This window comes from Aspergillus udagawae, assembly GCF_001078395.1.
Source record: "Aspergillus udagawae IFM 46973 DNA, scaffold_2, whole genome shotgun sequence".
NCBI lineage: Eukaryota > Fungi > Ascomycota > Eurotiomycetes > Eurotiales > Aspergillaceae > Aspergillus > Aspergillus udagawae.
The window spans coordinates 2,470,947-2,486,808 of NW_025091265.1; the positions used below are offsets into that span (position 1 = coordinate 2,470,947).

General features: G+C 50.1%; 6 protein-coding genes across 6 annotated transcripts; 2 read left to right on the top strand and 4 right to left on the bottom strand.

Moving 5' to 3' along the window:
- Window positions 1-125: 125 nt before the first annotated feature.
- On the bottom strand, window positions 126-1,316 carry trm10 (tRNA (guanine(9)-N(1))-methyltransferase; the record flags this gene model as incomplete). Its single annotated transcript, XM_043288141.1, has 1 exon — window positions 126-1,316. One exon carries the CDS (start codon window positions 1,314-1,316, stop codon window positions 126-128), a length of 1,191 nt encoding a protein of 396 aa, XP_043144076.1.
- A 264-nt stretch (window positions 1,317-1,580) lies between these two features.
- Aud_003187 (putative NADH-ubiquinone oxidoreductase subunit GRIM-19) lies at window positions 1,581-2,082 on the top strand (the record flags this gene model as incomplete). Its single annotated transcript, XM_043288142.1, has 3 exons — window positions 1,581-1,631; window positions 1,699-1,958; window positions 2,034-2,082. The coding sequence occupies 3 exons, from the start codon at window positions 1,581-1,583 to the stop codon at window positions 2,080-2,082; spliced, it is 360 nt and encodes a 119-aa protein (XP_043144077.1).
- Window positions 2,083-2,566: 484 nt separating this feature from the next.
- Aud_003188 (karyopherin MSN5) lies at window positions 2,567-6,804 on the bottom strand (the record flags this gene model as incomplete). The annotated part of the gene is made up of 11 exons (XM_043288143.1): window positions 2,567-3,240; window positions 3,300-3,898; window positions 3,948-4,090; window positions 4,146-4,404; window positions 4,459-4,562; window positions 4,618-4,842; window positions 4,898-4,969; window positions 5,019-5,143; window positions 5,196-5,667; window positions 5,724-5,912; window positions 5,974-6,804. The coding sequence occupies 11 exons, from the start codon at window positions 6,802-6,804 to the stop codon at window positions 2,567-2,569; spliced, it is 3,693 nt and encodes a 1,230-aa protein (XP_043144078.1).
- Window positions 6,805-8,762: 1,958 nt separating this feature from the next.
- Window positions 8,763-9,647, bottom strand: Aud_003189 (COG1/VPS51 family protein; the record flags this gene model as incomplete). The annotated part of the gene is made up of 1 exon (XM_043288144.1): window positions 8,763-9,647. The coding sequence occupies one exon, from the start codon at window positions 9,645-9,647 to the stop codon at window positions 8,763-8,765; it is 885 nt and encodes a 294-aa protein (XP_043144079.1).
- A 287-nt stretch (window positions 9,648-9,934) lies between these two features.
- Aud_003190 (OB fold domain-containing protein) lies at window positions 9,935-10,681 on the top strand (the record flags this gene model as incomplete). Its single annotated transcript, XM_043288145.1, has 1 exon — window positions 9,935-10,681. One exon carries the CDS (start codon window positions 9,935-9,937, stop codon window positions 10,679-10,681), a length of 747 nt encoding a protein of 248 aa, XP_043144080.1.
- A 436-nt stretch (window positions 10,682-11,117) lies between these two features.
- Window positions 11,118-15,492, bottom strand: Aud_003191 (SKI complex subunit tetratricopeptide repeat protein SKI3; the record flags this gene model as incomplete). The annotated part of the gene is made up of 3 exons (XM_043288146.1): window positions 11,118-15,060; window positions 15,117-15,317; window positions 15,377-15,492. The coding sequence occupies 3 exons, from the start codon at window positions 15,490-15,492 to the stop codon at window positions 11,118-11,120; spliced, it is 4,260 nt and encodes a 1,419-aa protein (XP_043144081.1).
- Between the last annotated feature and the right edge of the window lie 370 nt (window positions 15,493-15,862).

Below are 15,862 nucleotides of genomic sequence, written 5' to 3' on the forward strand. Positions count from 1 at the left end.
AATAGATATCTACCATTAACAGGTATTATTGTGCTGGATAGGTAGATCATTCATACATTAGTGGTGTACATAGCATAATAGGACAGAATATATACAGAGTTAAGTTACCTGAATAAAAACACAGGTTACTCTTTGTCCGCTTCGCCTGCTTCATCCGCAGCATCTTCTCCATCTGGCCCGGCCTCCGCAGCTTCGACACTCTCCCGTGCTGCTTGATCTTCAGACTCATGGTCTGCTGATCTCAACTTGCCCCCTTTCCTTTGAGGAATTACTTGAATAAATGCTTTCCCCCAGTCACCCAGCTCCAACCACCGGATCATAATCTCCACGACATGGTTCGTTGCCAGTACCTGACGGTGGGCCATCTGAATATATTCTCCGATGGGTAGCTTGGCGGTCTTGATACCCTTGGCTACCGCGGATTTATAGCAGACGCCCTTGTGGCGGTTCTTGTCCACCAAACCTCCAATAATATATGTGCTGTAGGGCTTCAATTCGGTCAAGATGTTGGGACTGTCGCTGCTGAGGTACACAACCTCTCCATCCTCAGGCTTCGCGTCCGCCTTGTCAGCGAAAACGCCTGCCAGTTCGCCGCCTTTAGGTCCTTGCATGCACTCCTTTGCCATCTCGGCAGCTTCGGCGAAGTCCTCCGGCAGAAACCGAACGCCTTTCCAGTTCTCGTGGGTCTTTCCCAGCACCGTATCGAAACGCTCCTTGAGCAACTTGTTGAATGATGAAATGATCAGATGCGAGCGGAAGGGGGCCCTGCTGTTATCGGAGTAAGATCGCGTAATCTGCGCACCGAGGGATACCCGTTCCTTGTCCAGCATTAGATCGTCGTAACTGCAGTCGAGCACGAGTGTGACTGGGAGCAGAGTCGACCGTTGGAACTTCTTTTGTGTGGGCTCGAATGTCTTTCGAGCTTCTTCTGTAGCCTCCGCGCTCTCTTGTTTCGCATGTTCTAAAGCGGCTCGCCTTCGTTCCCTTTTTGCGACCAGCTTCTCTTTGCGTTTCACTTTGCGGTGTTCCCGCATTGCTTCCCAGTGCTCTTTTCGTTTGAGTTTCTTCAATTGATTCTTGGACAATGCGGGCGGTGCCTCCTTCCCGTGTGATTCTTGCCCCTCTTCAACTCCACCTTGTTCTGCATCGTTCCCGTTTCCATTGTCCGACGTCGAGGCATGGTTGTCGGCATCTGCACTCTCAGCGTCATCGTCCCGAACGGCTCCCACAGCGCCAGTCATGACGGGCTCTGCTTCCTCCCGCGCTTCGTCGTGGTCTAATTTGGGGTATTTTCTAGGCCGCTCGTCATCCTCCATCTTCGATCAATCAAGTAAGGAGAAAATACGATTGATTGAAGGTCCGCCGTAATGAGACTCAAAATAAATCTACCGCCCTCCAATGTAATCGAAGGGAAACCCCAAAATCGGAAAAAACCCTCCCGCAACCAATCACAGCACCCGCAGCCCTAATTACTCAATCCCGATAGCCATCACGTGACCCAAACTCCAACTTCATCCGCCAGCATCATCGGCCAATCTTCCATACGCCTGTTCCAAAGATCTCCATTCCCAGTCGTCACAATGCCTCAGGACATGCCCCCATCGGGGGGCTATGCGCCTGTCCAGTACAAGGCAAGTTCTCAATTGCGAATTCCAGCGCAAAAACCCAATCCACCTGTCGAACTAACCCAAACCACAGCGCAACCTCCCTGCCCGCGGCTTCCGTCCCATCTACTACCTCGTTGGAATGCACCTCTTCATGGCCTACGGCTACTACAAGCTCTTCTATGGTATTCGCGAACAGCACGAGCTCGCCCGCGAGAAGATCTGGTCCCGACTTCACCTGGTCCCGTTGCTCCAGGCCGAGGAAGACCGTGACCAGGTCCGCAGACACTTTGCCGACAAGGCCCGTGAGAAGGAGCTCCTGGGTACGGAGAGCAAGGTCTACAACTCTGATCGGTATGTGGAACCCATGAGATTGGTTTTCGGTATGGTACAGTTGACTGACCTTGTTTTCCCTTGCGTGTGCTTTAGCTTCGTTCGTCCTACTTTCGTCTATACCCCTTCCAAGGTCACTCAATAAATGGAATGATATTTGTTACGAGCTGTGATGCCAGGCTTAATCGTCTCTATACTACGCCAGATGTCATGATTCTGGTGCCATTACACGATTCTGAGGGCATTGAGTGGTGCATTAAATGCCGCTTGTCTTAGCGGTGTTTCACGGGAGTCAGAGATGTCTGGGGAGTCTTCAAGAAAACGTACCCTGTAGATATATTGCCTCTGGGGAGTTTGCCTAGTTTTGCAATGCATTTCGTTTCTTTTCCGTCTTCCACACATGCCTTTGCCGTCGAGTCCAACAGATGTATCATGCCAGCTTGTGGCTACTACGTGAAATTTCAAAATCGAATAGAAAGCAATCTATTTAGCTCTATTCTTCTGATAACATTGAAAGGTAATTATAGGAGAAAATAAGTACAGGCAGGAATCAGAAATCGAGCCTCTAGTACTGTACAGGACGAGTAGTTCCGAACACGAGGGAGAGGGCCAGTCGTTGGCGGACACCTCTAACCAAACATGTCGGCAACACCACCCAAATCAGGTCCGTCATTAATATCAACTTTGCTGATTTGTTGGCCTTCCATGTCGTTGCTCATATATCTCTCTTGCAAGGCACTCCGTGCCTTGCGGCGTTCTTCCCGGGAACCCAAAATCTTGCCTTGCTCCGCAATACTCACGCCCCTGAGGCCTTCAAGAAGGTCTAGCACGAGTGCACGTTGCTGCCGTGCTGCCGTAGATCGTAGAAGCGCGGCTTCTGTACTTGCCACCCGTTGTTCATCCATTCCAGGAAGGCTGAGGATCACCGAGCGTGGTGTTGGGCTACTCGACCCATAGAGAACCCAAATTGACGCAATCAGCTGGGCTAAATCTTTCTGCATGTCAACAAAGTAAGGCTCATGTACAGATGTAATGCAGGCCTTGAGGACTTCCGAGGAAATGAACTCGCGGATCGTGACTATTGTTGGGCTGTGATTTGGAGGCGCGAAGTCCTGCAAGATCGACCGGATAACACGAGTGATGATGCTGCAGCACCTTGTATCTCGCATTCGAAGCGCATGTGTACAGAAGAGCATGACAGGTTCGAATATTTCCGGCGAAGAAAGAACAAAGTGCCGAATCGAGTCGGAAAGTGCTGGGGGTGGCTGCGGTGCGCTAGGCTCAGCTGGCTCGTCGTCCGGATCTGCAATGAATGTTAGTCTTATGTCCTGCAACAAATTGTCACGACATCAAATCACACACCGCCTCTTTGCGGATCCAAAAGACTTGCTACCATGAGCACCGCAGAATAAGTCAACTGGCGAAGGATACTCTCTGACTTCATTTCGTCAGTCAAATCCCCGTCCGCAAGTCCCTCTTTGCGTTGCTCGATAAGGTCCCATTCCGCTGTGACTTTCCTATCAATGTTGGTGAAGAGCGTTGCCAACATAGGAGGAAGGAACTGTGCTCGGAAACGGACAGGGCAATCGTCGATCAAGCACCTGGAAATATTGAGGAGAACAGAGAATTGGTGAGAGGATAAGTGTGGCGAGTCTTTAAAGAGAGCTTGCGAGAGAGGTTCTGGAAGTTCTGCAAACCCATAGAAATGCTCTCTCAATCTGCTCATGCTGAACAGCATTGAGTAACAAGATTCCCGAACAGCCCTAACCTTACCTCGAACGGAGGAAGCGAACCCTTCGAGCGAAGACCGCGATGCAGTTATCTTCGCATAGAACTCGTCGCGGCTGCCAGTAGATATGCCAGCCTGCCAGAACCGGTCGGTCAGGATACGTTCGACGACACCTCGCATATCATCAGGCAGGCCACCCCAGTTCGCCGGATTGTGGAAGGCATGAGCATTACTGCCGAAAATACGTCAGCTAAGCACATCTAACGGTATGGGGTACATGCCTGACAAGCTGTAACAATACCGGCAAGATAATGGGAATGACGTCGTGCCAGATATTGCAAGCAAGATCATAAGCAAGATCGGTCTTCTTTAATTTCTCAGTGGAGACTGCGAGCATGGTCTTTGTTCCCCTCAGAGGTAGTTGCTGGAGTGCGAGTTAGTGCAAAGTTAGGTCCCAAATGTGAGCATAAACTCAGTACCTGAAACTTTCTTGTCATAGTTTCCTGGATCTGCTTCCCCTCATTATCCAGCGGCACTGCGGACCAGTCTTCCATCTTCTGCGCTTGTTTCTTTTGCATATAGGGCCCAACATTTTGCAGCCCAAGCATGCCACAGAAGCCCTCGAAGGAGGAGCTTGTGTTCCGAAATTCTTCTTCTTGCCAGGCTTGCCTGATAGGTTCCAGAAAGGACTTCAGCCGGGTTTCACGCAGATATGGATCGACGTTGTTGGCACGTTGCCTAGCTAGTTAGTCCAGTGCTACAAGGACGGAAAGGGGATCCGAGGTGTCATACATGATAATGAGGAGTATCGAGGTATGCTCCATGTGGAGTTTGTCGTCCACCCGGTTGGCCATGGTGATTTCCTTGATTTTCGGCTCAAGCAGATCGTAGAATGTCTTCCAGCTTCTTGTTAGTAAAAACGCGTTCCAAAGGCGTTGGAATACAACTCACAGAGAAATAGTCAGCATAGCGCATAGCCAGGCGTCGGAGTTCATGGCTGGCCAGACCATGAAGTTCCTTCACAGCTTCAGAGTAAGCCGGGTATTCAACCAGGTCAGGAAGACGAGTCATGAGAATATGCTCAAGGACTTTAAGTGAAAAGCTGGGATTCTTGTCAAGGGCTCTGGAGGAGATGTCAACGATAAGCTTGATGATACGCTGTTTCAAAATAGGGTCCTTCAATAGAGAGTCAGTCAAGTAGTCAAGGATGAAGCACAAGATAGAGACGAACCTCGTAGTTTCTCTGCATCAGACTCAAAGCCCATGTCTCAAGCGCACTTTCCAAGTCTATCCGTTTCTGCTCCTGTGCATCGTATTAGAGCCGCAAAAGTGCCAGACCGCAAGTAACATACATCCTGTTGAGGCATTTTGCCATGAGCTGAAACCCATTTGTTATAACCCTTGAGTGTAGCTTCCACAACAGCGAATTGAGTGTCGGCGCGCATCAACGGAAGAGAGTTCTTGGAGAATGTTTTCACTGACGCCTAAGTTAGGATCAACTCTCATCGACAGAACCCGCCACAACTCACCGTCAAATGGCTCAGCCCCATTGTAAAGATTGTCCAAGTTTGCATCAACGCCCGCGAGGATATGTGGAATAGCATCTTGTGGTCTTTTTTGAACAATAGTCTCGATGATGGACGAGCAATATCTTCTGTAGTTTCCAACAAAAGCGTGCCGTTCTGGGACTGTATCAATGTCTTCATTCAGAAAGACTATTGTAGGATTATCAGAGTCCGCTGGTAGCGATTCCCAGCGGATCAGTCGCTCAGTACATATGCTAAGCAATGGAGGAATCAACCCAGTCACCAGATCGGTGTTCCCGATCCTCTCGGACGCAAGTAGTTTGCACCATACGTGAAGGACAGGTATCGACACGGTCAAGCTTTGGTTCTGAATGACGCTGATCAGGAGGTGGAAAAAGAAAGCGAGGTTCATGCCATGTGCGGTCTCAAGAGAGAAGCCCTTCTCCTCAAGGAATCCCGCAAGGTACGAGAGCATCTACCGGACAAATTAGCATGAGATCATGGCAGCTGTCTGGGTGGAGAAGCTCTTACCTCGGATAGTTTTTTGGTAATCGTGTACCTAGTATCATCGATGTCGTCCGGTCCCACGATGGACCACTCGTACAATTTCTGTAGAAGTGTTAAGTACTCTGTTTCATACATCAAGTGCACAAGAGGCTGGAAGTCTTCGATTTCAAAATTCGACCTGCTATAGAGAGCGTGCAGCGCTTCGACGGCAGCCTGGATTAATAGTTCAGCATCGCTCCTTACCGCTCCGGGGAAGAGATCGAGGTGTGCTTACCAACAACACCTGCTCATCGTTGCAGGTAAGGGTCCTTGCGATACTCGAGACACAGTTTGCGGATATGATGGCCTTGGGAATTGCCCAGACCAAGATGGACTTCAATGTCGCAAGGCCTTTGAGCGCTGCGTCTCTGGCCTGCGTGGAGGCTTGCAGGTTCTCAACACAGTAGATGAGGAACTCGCATGTCCTTGCGAGCCAGCCCTCGGTCCCACACCGAAGCTCAACATGGTGCTCGCGCTTTGGATAGATTTCCTCAAAGACTGACAGTGGTGTGCAGATCTCCACTAGTGCTCTGTTGAGATCTGTGCCTCGCAAGGACGAGACGGTGTCTTCGCGGTAGAAGATGTCTTCTGACAATGTTTCCAGAATAGACAGAACAAGTTCCTTGTGTACAAGACTGGCTCCCCAAAACTGCACAAGAATCTCGTCCATTGCCAACCAGTCTAGGCCCCAGCTTCTCTTGGCGATCTCTGCCCATAACTGCGGGATCTTGTTGCGGTAATAGGCCGGGTCCTCTGGCCGGATTGACTCAGCAAGCTTGAGAACAAAGTCTCTGAGGATAGCCACCTGATCGGCGGAGGTGAAAGACGTGTGACGCAGTACATGGTCCAAGAGTGTCAAGCCAAAATAGCGGACCAAGGGGGCGTTTTCTATCCGTGAAGCCAGAAGAAACCCATTACGAGCAGCTAGCTTGCTCTCCTTTTGAGATTCCACGAAGGTCAGGGCTTGCCTGCGGAGTTCATTTGTCGACGAAGGGCTGTGGATGAGCTCCAGTGCCCGAACGAGGTCAGCCATGCCGCCTTCTGAGAGCTCATCTTGGGCGGCCATTCCGTCGACCGGTCCAGAGGCCAATGGTGGTCACTATATAATGGTCGGCTCAGAAAAGGAAGGAAGGTCTCAGTGCCCCACTGGATTCTTTAAGCTCTCACTTCCAATTCAAGCTGCAGTAACAATTCCTGCATCATTCACGCTTTCTGCGCAGTCTTCTCTTTCTTTAGAATTGTTCCAGAAAAAGGAACAATAAATGAGCGGTTTTGGTGTTGTTTGTATGGCGGGCAGAATGACCACCGCGATTCACCGATTCTGCCCTCCGCAGATGCCTGCCTAAAGACGAGTGAGATCTGCGTCTGTCTTAATTTCTCCTTCTTTCTCCAAGATCACGTGAGGGATGTATTTACCCTCGCTGCTCGACGGCACCTCAAGGTCTTATCGTTTAACTTCGTATACCTTATATTGTGCTTGAAGCGGGCGGGAGTTGTTGGATGGATTTCTTGGAGAAAGCGGGAGGACCCAAAATTGCCAAAGAAAGCTTCAGAAAAATTCCACGCGCTCCCGCTCCAATCACCACACCGACTCGGAGGGGGCAAGCTTCACAATCACACCGCTTACAACAACAGGTTGCTACCTTACGATATATGATTGACCCGCCAGAAGCGTGTACTTAATGCTATCATGACGATTTAATGGCAGTGAGACGCCGGTTGATAATACAGCATACTGGGCTGTAACATGAAAATCCGTTGGACAATCTGGCGTACTATGGCCATGTGACCGGAGTGTAGTAGCCTAACAACCAAGAAATGAAGAATGAAGCCGGATTCACTTCCTGAATAGGCAATTTAAATAATGTACAGGTGTACCAGATGAGGCAAGAATTTATGGAGTGGTAAAAAACTAAGGGCTGACTAACGAGGCACGCCTCCAGCAAACAAACATTTCCATGACCATAGCGGGCTTGCCTTTGAAAGCAAATCATCTCTAAATGAAAGGTAAGTCGACCTAGTGATTAGAGGGCAGGGGTGAATAAGCTTGAGAGCTCCTGAGTATGTTGACGGCTTGACTGTATAGCTTCCTCCTCAATAGACAGGCTATTATCATGAACTTCCACGAAGGGAGCGTGATATGCGACAAATCTCATATAGAGATCTCTGACGATGAGTCGTTGGCTCGCTTCGTGACCTCAGTGCGCAGACCTTAAGAGCATGAGGTAGGCGAGAATGTACGTTCTACGCTGTTGTTGGCAGACGCTATTTTACCAGTGTAGGAGATGCCCTAATCTCAGAAGATGTTGGGTTCACTGACAACAATATGTGCGTGGATAGTAAGCCTAACATGCTGCGTGCGCAGGCCGAACGATGTGAGATATGGACCAATCCCGATGTTGCTGCCAGAGGTGCAGCCCACATCAGCACTCGCCTGGCTATTGCTATGCAGTCACGCAACTATGCGAGCATGGATCGGTGCATTAGTCATGCATATATGAATGCACCTATCCCGCAATAGATGAATACACAAAGCATGCATAGATCGAGGATAAGCTCAAGGCATTGTTTGGGGCAGGACGCACAATGCCCCAGCTTCATGATGTGCAACGCTTCGCTCAGCAATAGGCCATTACCTCAGGTAGGAATACATGGCTGGTCTTTGCTTGTCTCAACGACCAGCGCGAGATACCGTTATGGCTGTGCAATCGGCTATCACATAAGTTCATATGCAGTACATATTCACGGGACTCATGCGTTTGGGCGACCAGCACGCCAGTGTCCTCAGGGTCCTTGTGAATGAAGCTGATTCCTGATGGTGGGTCTGGAAAGCACGAGTTGACTAAGCATGGGAAACACACGTCCCAGTGCCCATGTGCAAGTAAGGATTGATTGAGGGGTGTAATGCCAGATGACCGAGTCATCGTTAATAAATGGGCATAATGTATGCTCATAAGCGGGATCAAGAGGCGTTGATCTCATTCAACACAATCCTTTCGGTGACAGACGGTTCTTCTCGATTTCTCAAGGGGTTCCATCGCGTTTCATGGCCTTCTCGCAAGCCTGACGGATCTCAGCCACCCCACTAACGCCCTTCCACTTATCAAGCAGGTTCTTTATCTCCTCCCAATCATTGGTGGCCTCATCGTACTGGCCCTCGGACAGAAGCTTCTCTAGCCGACTTGGTGCTCCAAGAACCCACTGTACCGTTTCCTTCTCTGCCTTCCGACAGTCCGTTCCGTCTGTAGCCTTGGCCTCTCGCATGCGCCGCCGCTGCTCTTCGCCTTCCTGTATCAGACATGTGGCCGTTTCGGCCACAAATGCAATAGCCGGACCGAGAGTCTTCGTCATAGTGAGAGGAGCGCCACGCTCGTCCATACTTCGGCGCATCTTGCCAATTGTTTCCACCGCCCGGATCAGCTTCGAGTAGTTGTCATAGACAAGGGCCTTGCGTTCACTGTCAAGTGTTTTGATATCGCCAACGAGAGTATTCTCCGCCTTGAGCACAGTCGCCAATGAAGAAGTGGCCAACAGGTGACTAACGTAACGCTGAGGATCGAAGTCCGGGCTATCCAGTTCCGTTCCTGTAGCTACTACTGATGACGGACTGGACATGTCCCCGGCATCGGTGTGTCTGGGGACGCTGCGGGAGCGGATGTTGCTTCCATTGCCAGAGGGATCAGCAGCGGAAGGTCTTAAATTATAGTAGTCCCGAAGTGCGGTGCGATTGCGTCTTGGATGGAGAGATGGAGAGACGGCTCTGGCTGTGGACGGAGTAGACGAGGCACTTAGACCTCCGCCGACATTCGTATTCAAGGTGTCAAGAGATGGACGGCGTGACGATACTGGCGTGGGTGAGTGTGCGCGAGAGGAAGCAATCGACGGACGGGGAGATGAGACTGTCGACATCATGAAGACAGGTCAGGACTTCGGATGGTGAGTGGAAGAGGCCAAAGTGAAGTGAACGAGGCCAAAGTGATTATGAAATGTCGACAGTCGGGGGAGAAACGTAAATGATAGGAGAAGGAGTTAAGCGGTGGTCTGTGCTTTCCCCAAACCAAATTCGATCAGAAATCGAGATAGCTTCGGCTTTCAGATATTGATCAGGTTGCAATATGTGCAATCAATATGAGCATGACACGATTTGTGTATACTCCTACGTGTGCTGATTGATTTAAATTTAGCCTGCAGCCAAGATGGCGAGCATCCAAGCGCAAATATCTGCCGAACTCCTCAACAGCAAATCCCTCCCCGTCTCTCCATCCTGGCTGAATAACTTCATCTCCTCATCTGCATCTCAACGCAATGTCCCGCTCTCCGCTATAGTTCGGACCGCTCTATTTCGTATTCTTGCCTCAGATTTCAGAGAATCGCTATCAACAAGGACACCGTCGTCCCTACTCCCTGTTGACATATTCGATACTTCCGTTCAAGAAAGGCGTATACAAGGCCCAATCCCCTTGCAAATAGTGGATATAGAAGACATCGGAACAAGCTTATGGAGCCAAGTTGAAGCGATTGAGCGCATTGAACGCGGCGAGGCTATTCGGGGGCGCGAGATCGTGCGGACAGTCAACGTGGACGAAGACAGTGAGGAGCGCGCAGCACGTACTGGTAATATCAGGGCTGCAAATTCAGCGGCAAGCGGGGCCGGAAGCAATAGCAACGGCCCCCATCGATTGATACTACAGGATGCGGCAGGGACTCGAGCCGTAGCTATCGAGCTGAAACGCGTCGAAGGCATTGGGCTGGGTAAGATACCCATTGGGGCGAAACTCCTCCTGCGTGATGCGACAGTCGCCCGGGGTATGATTCTACTGACGCCTGAATCTGTATCCCTGCTTGGGGGCAAAATTGAGACCTTGGACCAAGCCTGGAAAGAGGGAAGAAAGGCCAAGTTAACGGCTCGGATTACAGAGATGGAAAGGTCGCAGGCGTTGTGATCGCAAACATAAAATCTATGGGGCACTGAAGCAGCACGTCTGGAGACCTAGTGACTTTCCCTGCACGATCTCCGTTCGTGAAGAAGGCAGGCCCGGACCATCTAAGTCTACATATCAAGTAGCCCCTAATCATAATACTCGATCATGCCTATGGCTCTATCCACCAGGTAGATTGTATGTCTTTCCTGAATGTGGATGTCCTTGTGCATTCGTGGCCTTGCCGGAACCGAGGAAAGATGCCGTTAATTCTACAGGAATGGCCACAGGCTAACATTGCTATGACTCTACCTTGACCGAAAAGTGCCGGAAACAAGGGCTGCTTTACTCTAAAAGAATAATCATAGCATTGATTGATCATGTACGCAAGGTACGTATTTCTAAACATCTAAAGTGTCTAATATCTACAGTACAACGTTCCCTTAGGCCGTCAAAAAGGTTAGACTAATCCTGACACAGCATGCTTGAGCTCTTCCCAGCCACACTGCTTCCATGGTGCGACCATAATCGCCTTGATCGCATCACCTGCCTTGCCAGTCTGTGCATACGCTTCACAGAGGTCGACAGCATCGAGATTGCTTCGTGGTGGAACGCTTCGCAATGCTCTGTCAACAGCCATCTCCGCGGGATACAGTTCCTGAGATGCTGCTGCTAGCTCCTGCCAGCCCTGCGGCTGACCTGGCGACCTCATGACGGCAGCCGTAGCCTCTCCAAGGCGTCTGAGGTCTTCTGGAATTTGGGAGTCCTCTGTCAAGCCCAATGTAGAGATTGCTGTCAACAGCTTAGTCAACCTAGTCCGGTCGTGGATATCAATGTCATCTCTTGTGATCATGTTCTGAAGATCTGAAGCAACTGCTTCGATGACGTCCTTGTCGTCATCTAGTAGCGCAATAGTTCCCAAAAGTGATACCGCTCCAACATGGTCAGGGTGTTCTTCCACACAGTCAAACAGCTGCTGGCGAGCCACGGTCCGCTCCTCGTCACCACCCTTGGCCCACAGAACCTGTGCTAGAAGACATACCACCTCCGGTGCATTATCTGCCTCTTGCAGGGCGTCGCGGAACATGTCAATCGCGTTGTCCATTGACTTCAAGTAATAATGCGCCAATCCAGCAGTGAGATGAGCTGACAGACGTAGTTTTCTGTTTGCCTCCGGGTCGAATCTCTTCCCGTCTTCTTCACCAGACAGGGTAAGTGCCATTTCCGCTTTCTCTACTGCTTGCTCAAATTCATGGCGTGCAAGAAGAACACGGGCCATATCTGCATTCGACTGTGCATATCTAGATAGCGACGAGGTCGATTCAGACACCTCGTATTCCGCCTCGACACCGGAACAGACGACATGCAAACTAGTCTCCGCATCTGAAAGCTCGCCAATTCTCTCGGCCATGAGCGCGGTAAGATGCATAAACTGTAAATTGGACGGGTCTTGAGAGGAAAGCTGCAGGAGCGCGAAAAATGGCTGAATGAGCTGTGATATCTCATTCGATGCTGAAGAGTCTGAGAGGAGGCGGTCGAACAAGGTGATCGTGTACTGGCGTCTCGGCAATGTGGCTGAGGAGTTGGAGATGTCGAAGGCATGCTCAAAAAGACCTCTTGCTTCATGTGGGTCCCCAAATAGCAACGCTAGGAACCCTTGGCCAACCCATGCCAGAGAGTAGTCCGGATCGGTGGATTGCGCGCGCGTGAAAGCTTCATTGGCAAGTTGGATATCATTGTGAATGAGGTAAAGCGTTCCTAAGTTAGTCCAAACTTGTGCGCTTCTCTCGTTCAAATGCAAACTTCTCACAAAAGCATGTTGGGCAACCTTCGGGCTCATATTTGTAGTTGCCACACCCAGAGCGTTCCAAAACTCCGAATTGCCGGCTTCCAATTCAATCGCTCTCTTGAAACAGCGCATTGCTGTCTTCAGGAACCGGCGTGTCGGCTTCTTGCCCTTGTTGCCAGAGTGAACCTGCACGCATCTGAGAGCCCTGTATTCTGCCCATCCCAGATTGTACCAGGCAACTGCTTGAGCATGTACATCTTGCGCCGAGACATGAATAGCTCTCTTGTATGCAAGAATAGAGGCATATATACACTTGTCTGAAGGACTGACGGTGTCACTAACCTCATCGAGAAGCGACAGACAGCCTTGGCCGAGCTCGTCTATTTCGGCAAATATATCGAAAGCCGAGGGCTCAACTTGAGTTGTAAGCAGCCCCTTCACTTCCTGAACTGGGAATATGCTCGCCTTTCCTTTGACGTAAGTGAACATAGAACAGGCGTCGCCAACGGCCTTCCACAGATTGAAAATATCCACACGTTCCTTCGCAAGCGATGCCGCGACACCTATAGCCTTACGCGCCAGTTCGACAGAGTCATTGTACAAGCCTGATTCGAGGCTCTTGTAAGAACTTTCTGTGAGAGTCTGAAGCAACGCAATGGTCACCCCAAGCTCATTCGGCCGGAACTTCAAAACATCCTCATAGCGTGAGATGGCATCTTCAAATTCACCGAGCTCCCGTTTTACATTTGCGAGCATGTATCTTGCGAACCAAATATGCTCTCTTTCATCGGTTGAAAGAGCTGATTCTAATTGCTGAGCATGATCGAAAGCTTTCGCAGAGGCGATATATCTCCCAGAGTGGTGGTAGCTTTCTCCAAGGCCAACCCACGAGTGGTAGTCGCCTGGCGAGATTCTCAGAGCTGATTGAAACGAGACGATGCTTTGGGCATACTGCTGCTTGTTCATTTGAACGGTACCCAAAGCGGCATATGGCCAGCTATAGCCCCTTCTCTTCGAGCCCGGTGAAGGCTTTGCTTTGCCCGAATCAACAACGCGCTGAGCCACGGCTTCAACCAAGTCCCATTCCTTTTGGTCTGCGAAGGTCCTCGCGAGCCGTTCAGCGGCTTCGATTTCGGACGCGGATAATTCGAACGCCTTGTGGAAGCACCTGCGTGCTCGTGTTTTGTCCTTTTTGTAGTCCGCATAGTAGATACCCAAGCTGGTGTATGGAGGAGCAAAGTTGATGTTGGATTGAATGGATCCAAGGAAACTGGCATAAGCACCATTGCGATCCTTGCGCGCAGTTGGCGATGGATCGAGCTCCCATTGACAGTAACCTATACGGTAAAGGATCTCACCCTTAAAGTCGCGATTTGGCGACTCTGTGTCTTGTAATTCAGCGAGCACATCCTGAAGGCCATGCAGACCAGTCTCAAGGTCCCCATTGAGGGCCTTACACCACGAAAGCTCACCCCTGATCTTAAGGTTAGACGGGTCACGCTCTCGAGCACGCTCCAAGAAGTTGACGGCTTCAGCATAGTCCTCGTCGACCTTGAGAATCAATCCAATGCCCAGGAGACAGGCTGTGGATGTTGGTTTTCTCTGCAAAATCTCTTCGAATATTTCTTTAGCTTCGGGATGATGACGAGGGATCTGGTAGTAGATCAAAGAGTTCGCCAGTAGAGTTTTTAGGCAGTCAGCAGTGTTGACTAGGCTTACCCCGGTCAGCCTGGCGAGCTCTGTGATATTTGAGAGACCCTTCCGTGCAACATCCACAACGCTATCGTATTCTTCCAGCGACAAATAAAGCTCACCCATGATGCGATTTGCGACGACTGAGGAGCGAGATGCTTCGAGGCCTTCCACCATCATTAACAATCGATCCTGTACATCCAGCTCGTGATTATCGCCGTTTTCATTTTCAGCCTCTTCCTCAGTGGGTGTAGATTCCTTCGTCTCCTTCGTCTCCTTCGGGAAGGGGGAGAGGTCACTGGCTAAGAAGCCTTTCAGAATCTTCGTAAGTCCATCTTCTGGGAAGAACTCGATGAAATCCTTTAGGAAATTGAGGTCCCACTCCGAGAAGCTTTGAATGTCGTGCCACTCAAGTATAATCTTCCAGGCCAGCTCAAAAGGGTGTTTAATGATGACCATGCCGCGAGCAGCTTCTAAGACCTCAGCGCGCTTTTCAGCCTTTTCGGCTGGCGGGAGAACGACGAGTACATCATAAGCTCGCTGTAGAAGCTTTTCTTCGTAGATACGTCGAACTTGGTCGTCATGGGACCAATCCACTATCCCACGGTATAGCTGCTCAAGCTCCCCCCGTTTGAAAGCCTCTCTTTTCACCTCCATGGTCACATGATCGATTCTCGCACCGAGCCGGGTCCTTCGCTCTCCAATTTCTCTGTTAATAAATTCCTTTTCCTCCGATTCCGTCATTTCTATGAGGCGGAGGTATGTGTGGGAAGGATGCGGTATCCGTCCTTCAAGGTAGCTATAAAGCGGACTCGTTGGGAGATGTAGTGCGAGGGCTTTTTTATATTGCGATCGAGTGCCCTGCTTCTTCGCGAACTTGATATATTTATCCACGACATCCTGGCAACGGTGCTTGTCATCGCTAGGATCGGATTAGCACTTGTTCTTGGTATATACACCTTCCAACACGAGACGTACACTTCGGCAAATATCTGACCAAGTCTCAGAGCTGCCTCATGATAAGCATCTAGCTTAAAGCCTCCCTGCTTCTCGTAGAGATTGATCAATCCCTGCCACGCTGTCTTGTCGTCGGATTTTGCACGAGTTGCTGCGAGGTATGCGCGCTCGGATTCTTCGTTTTTGTTTAGTTTATCCAGCGCTAGGCCCAGAAAGACGTTTCTGGTTGTAGAATCGAAATTAGCTCAAATTCGAATTAGCAACGCTTGGTCGTCACATACGCATGATAGTTTTGAGGCTCTTGCTTCACCACCGCTTTGGCTTTTTCGGCTGCATCTTCGAAATTTCTGGAGTCCAGCGCAATGCGCACTGCCTTCAGAGCCGATTTTGTGGACATACTGGACAGCTCACTTCATTGTCCTGCCGTAATGGCAGCTTTGGATGTGGGTGCCTCTCAGCTGGCTGGCTATTGAAACGAATAGTGTGATTTGTGGGGAAAGTCAGGCGGGCGATACGTCAGAGGCCGATCCCGTGGTCACCGTTATCTCGTATTCGTATCACTCGCTGCCTACTGGCATCGCTCTCTCCAGTCCACAACTGAGACCTCTGTGATGCTTGCTGATCTATAATGTTCATTAAAGATTATGAGAGATGATATGACCTTCCAGATTTCTTAGAATCTTTGTTCCATTAGGTTTTCTTTGTGTTTTGATCCTCAGTACCTGTTGATGATCAAGTTAGGCAGTCATTAACCAGCGGTTCAGCAA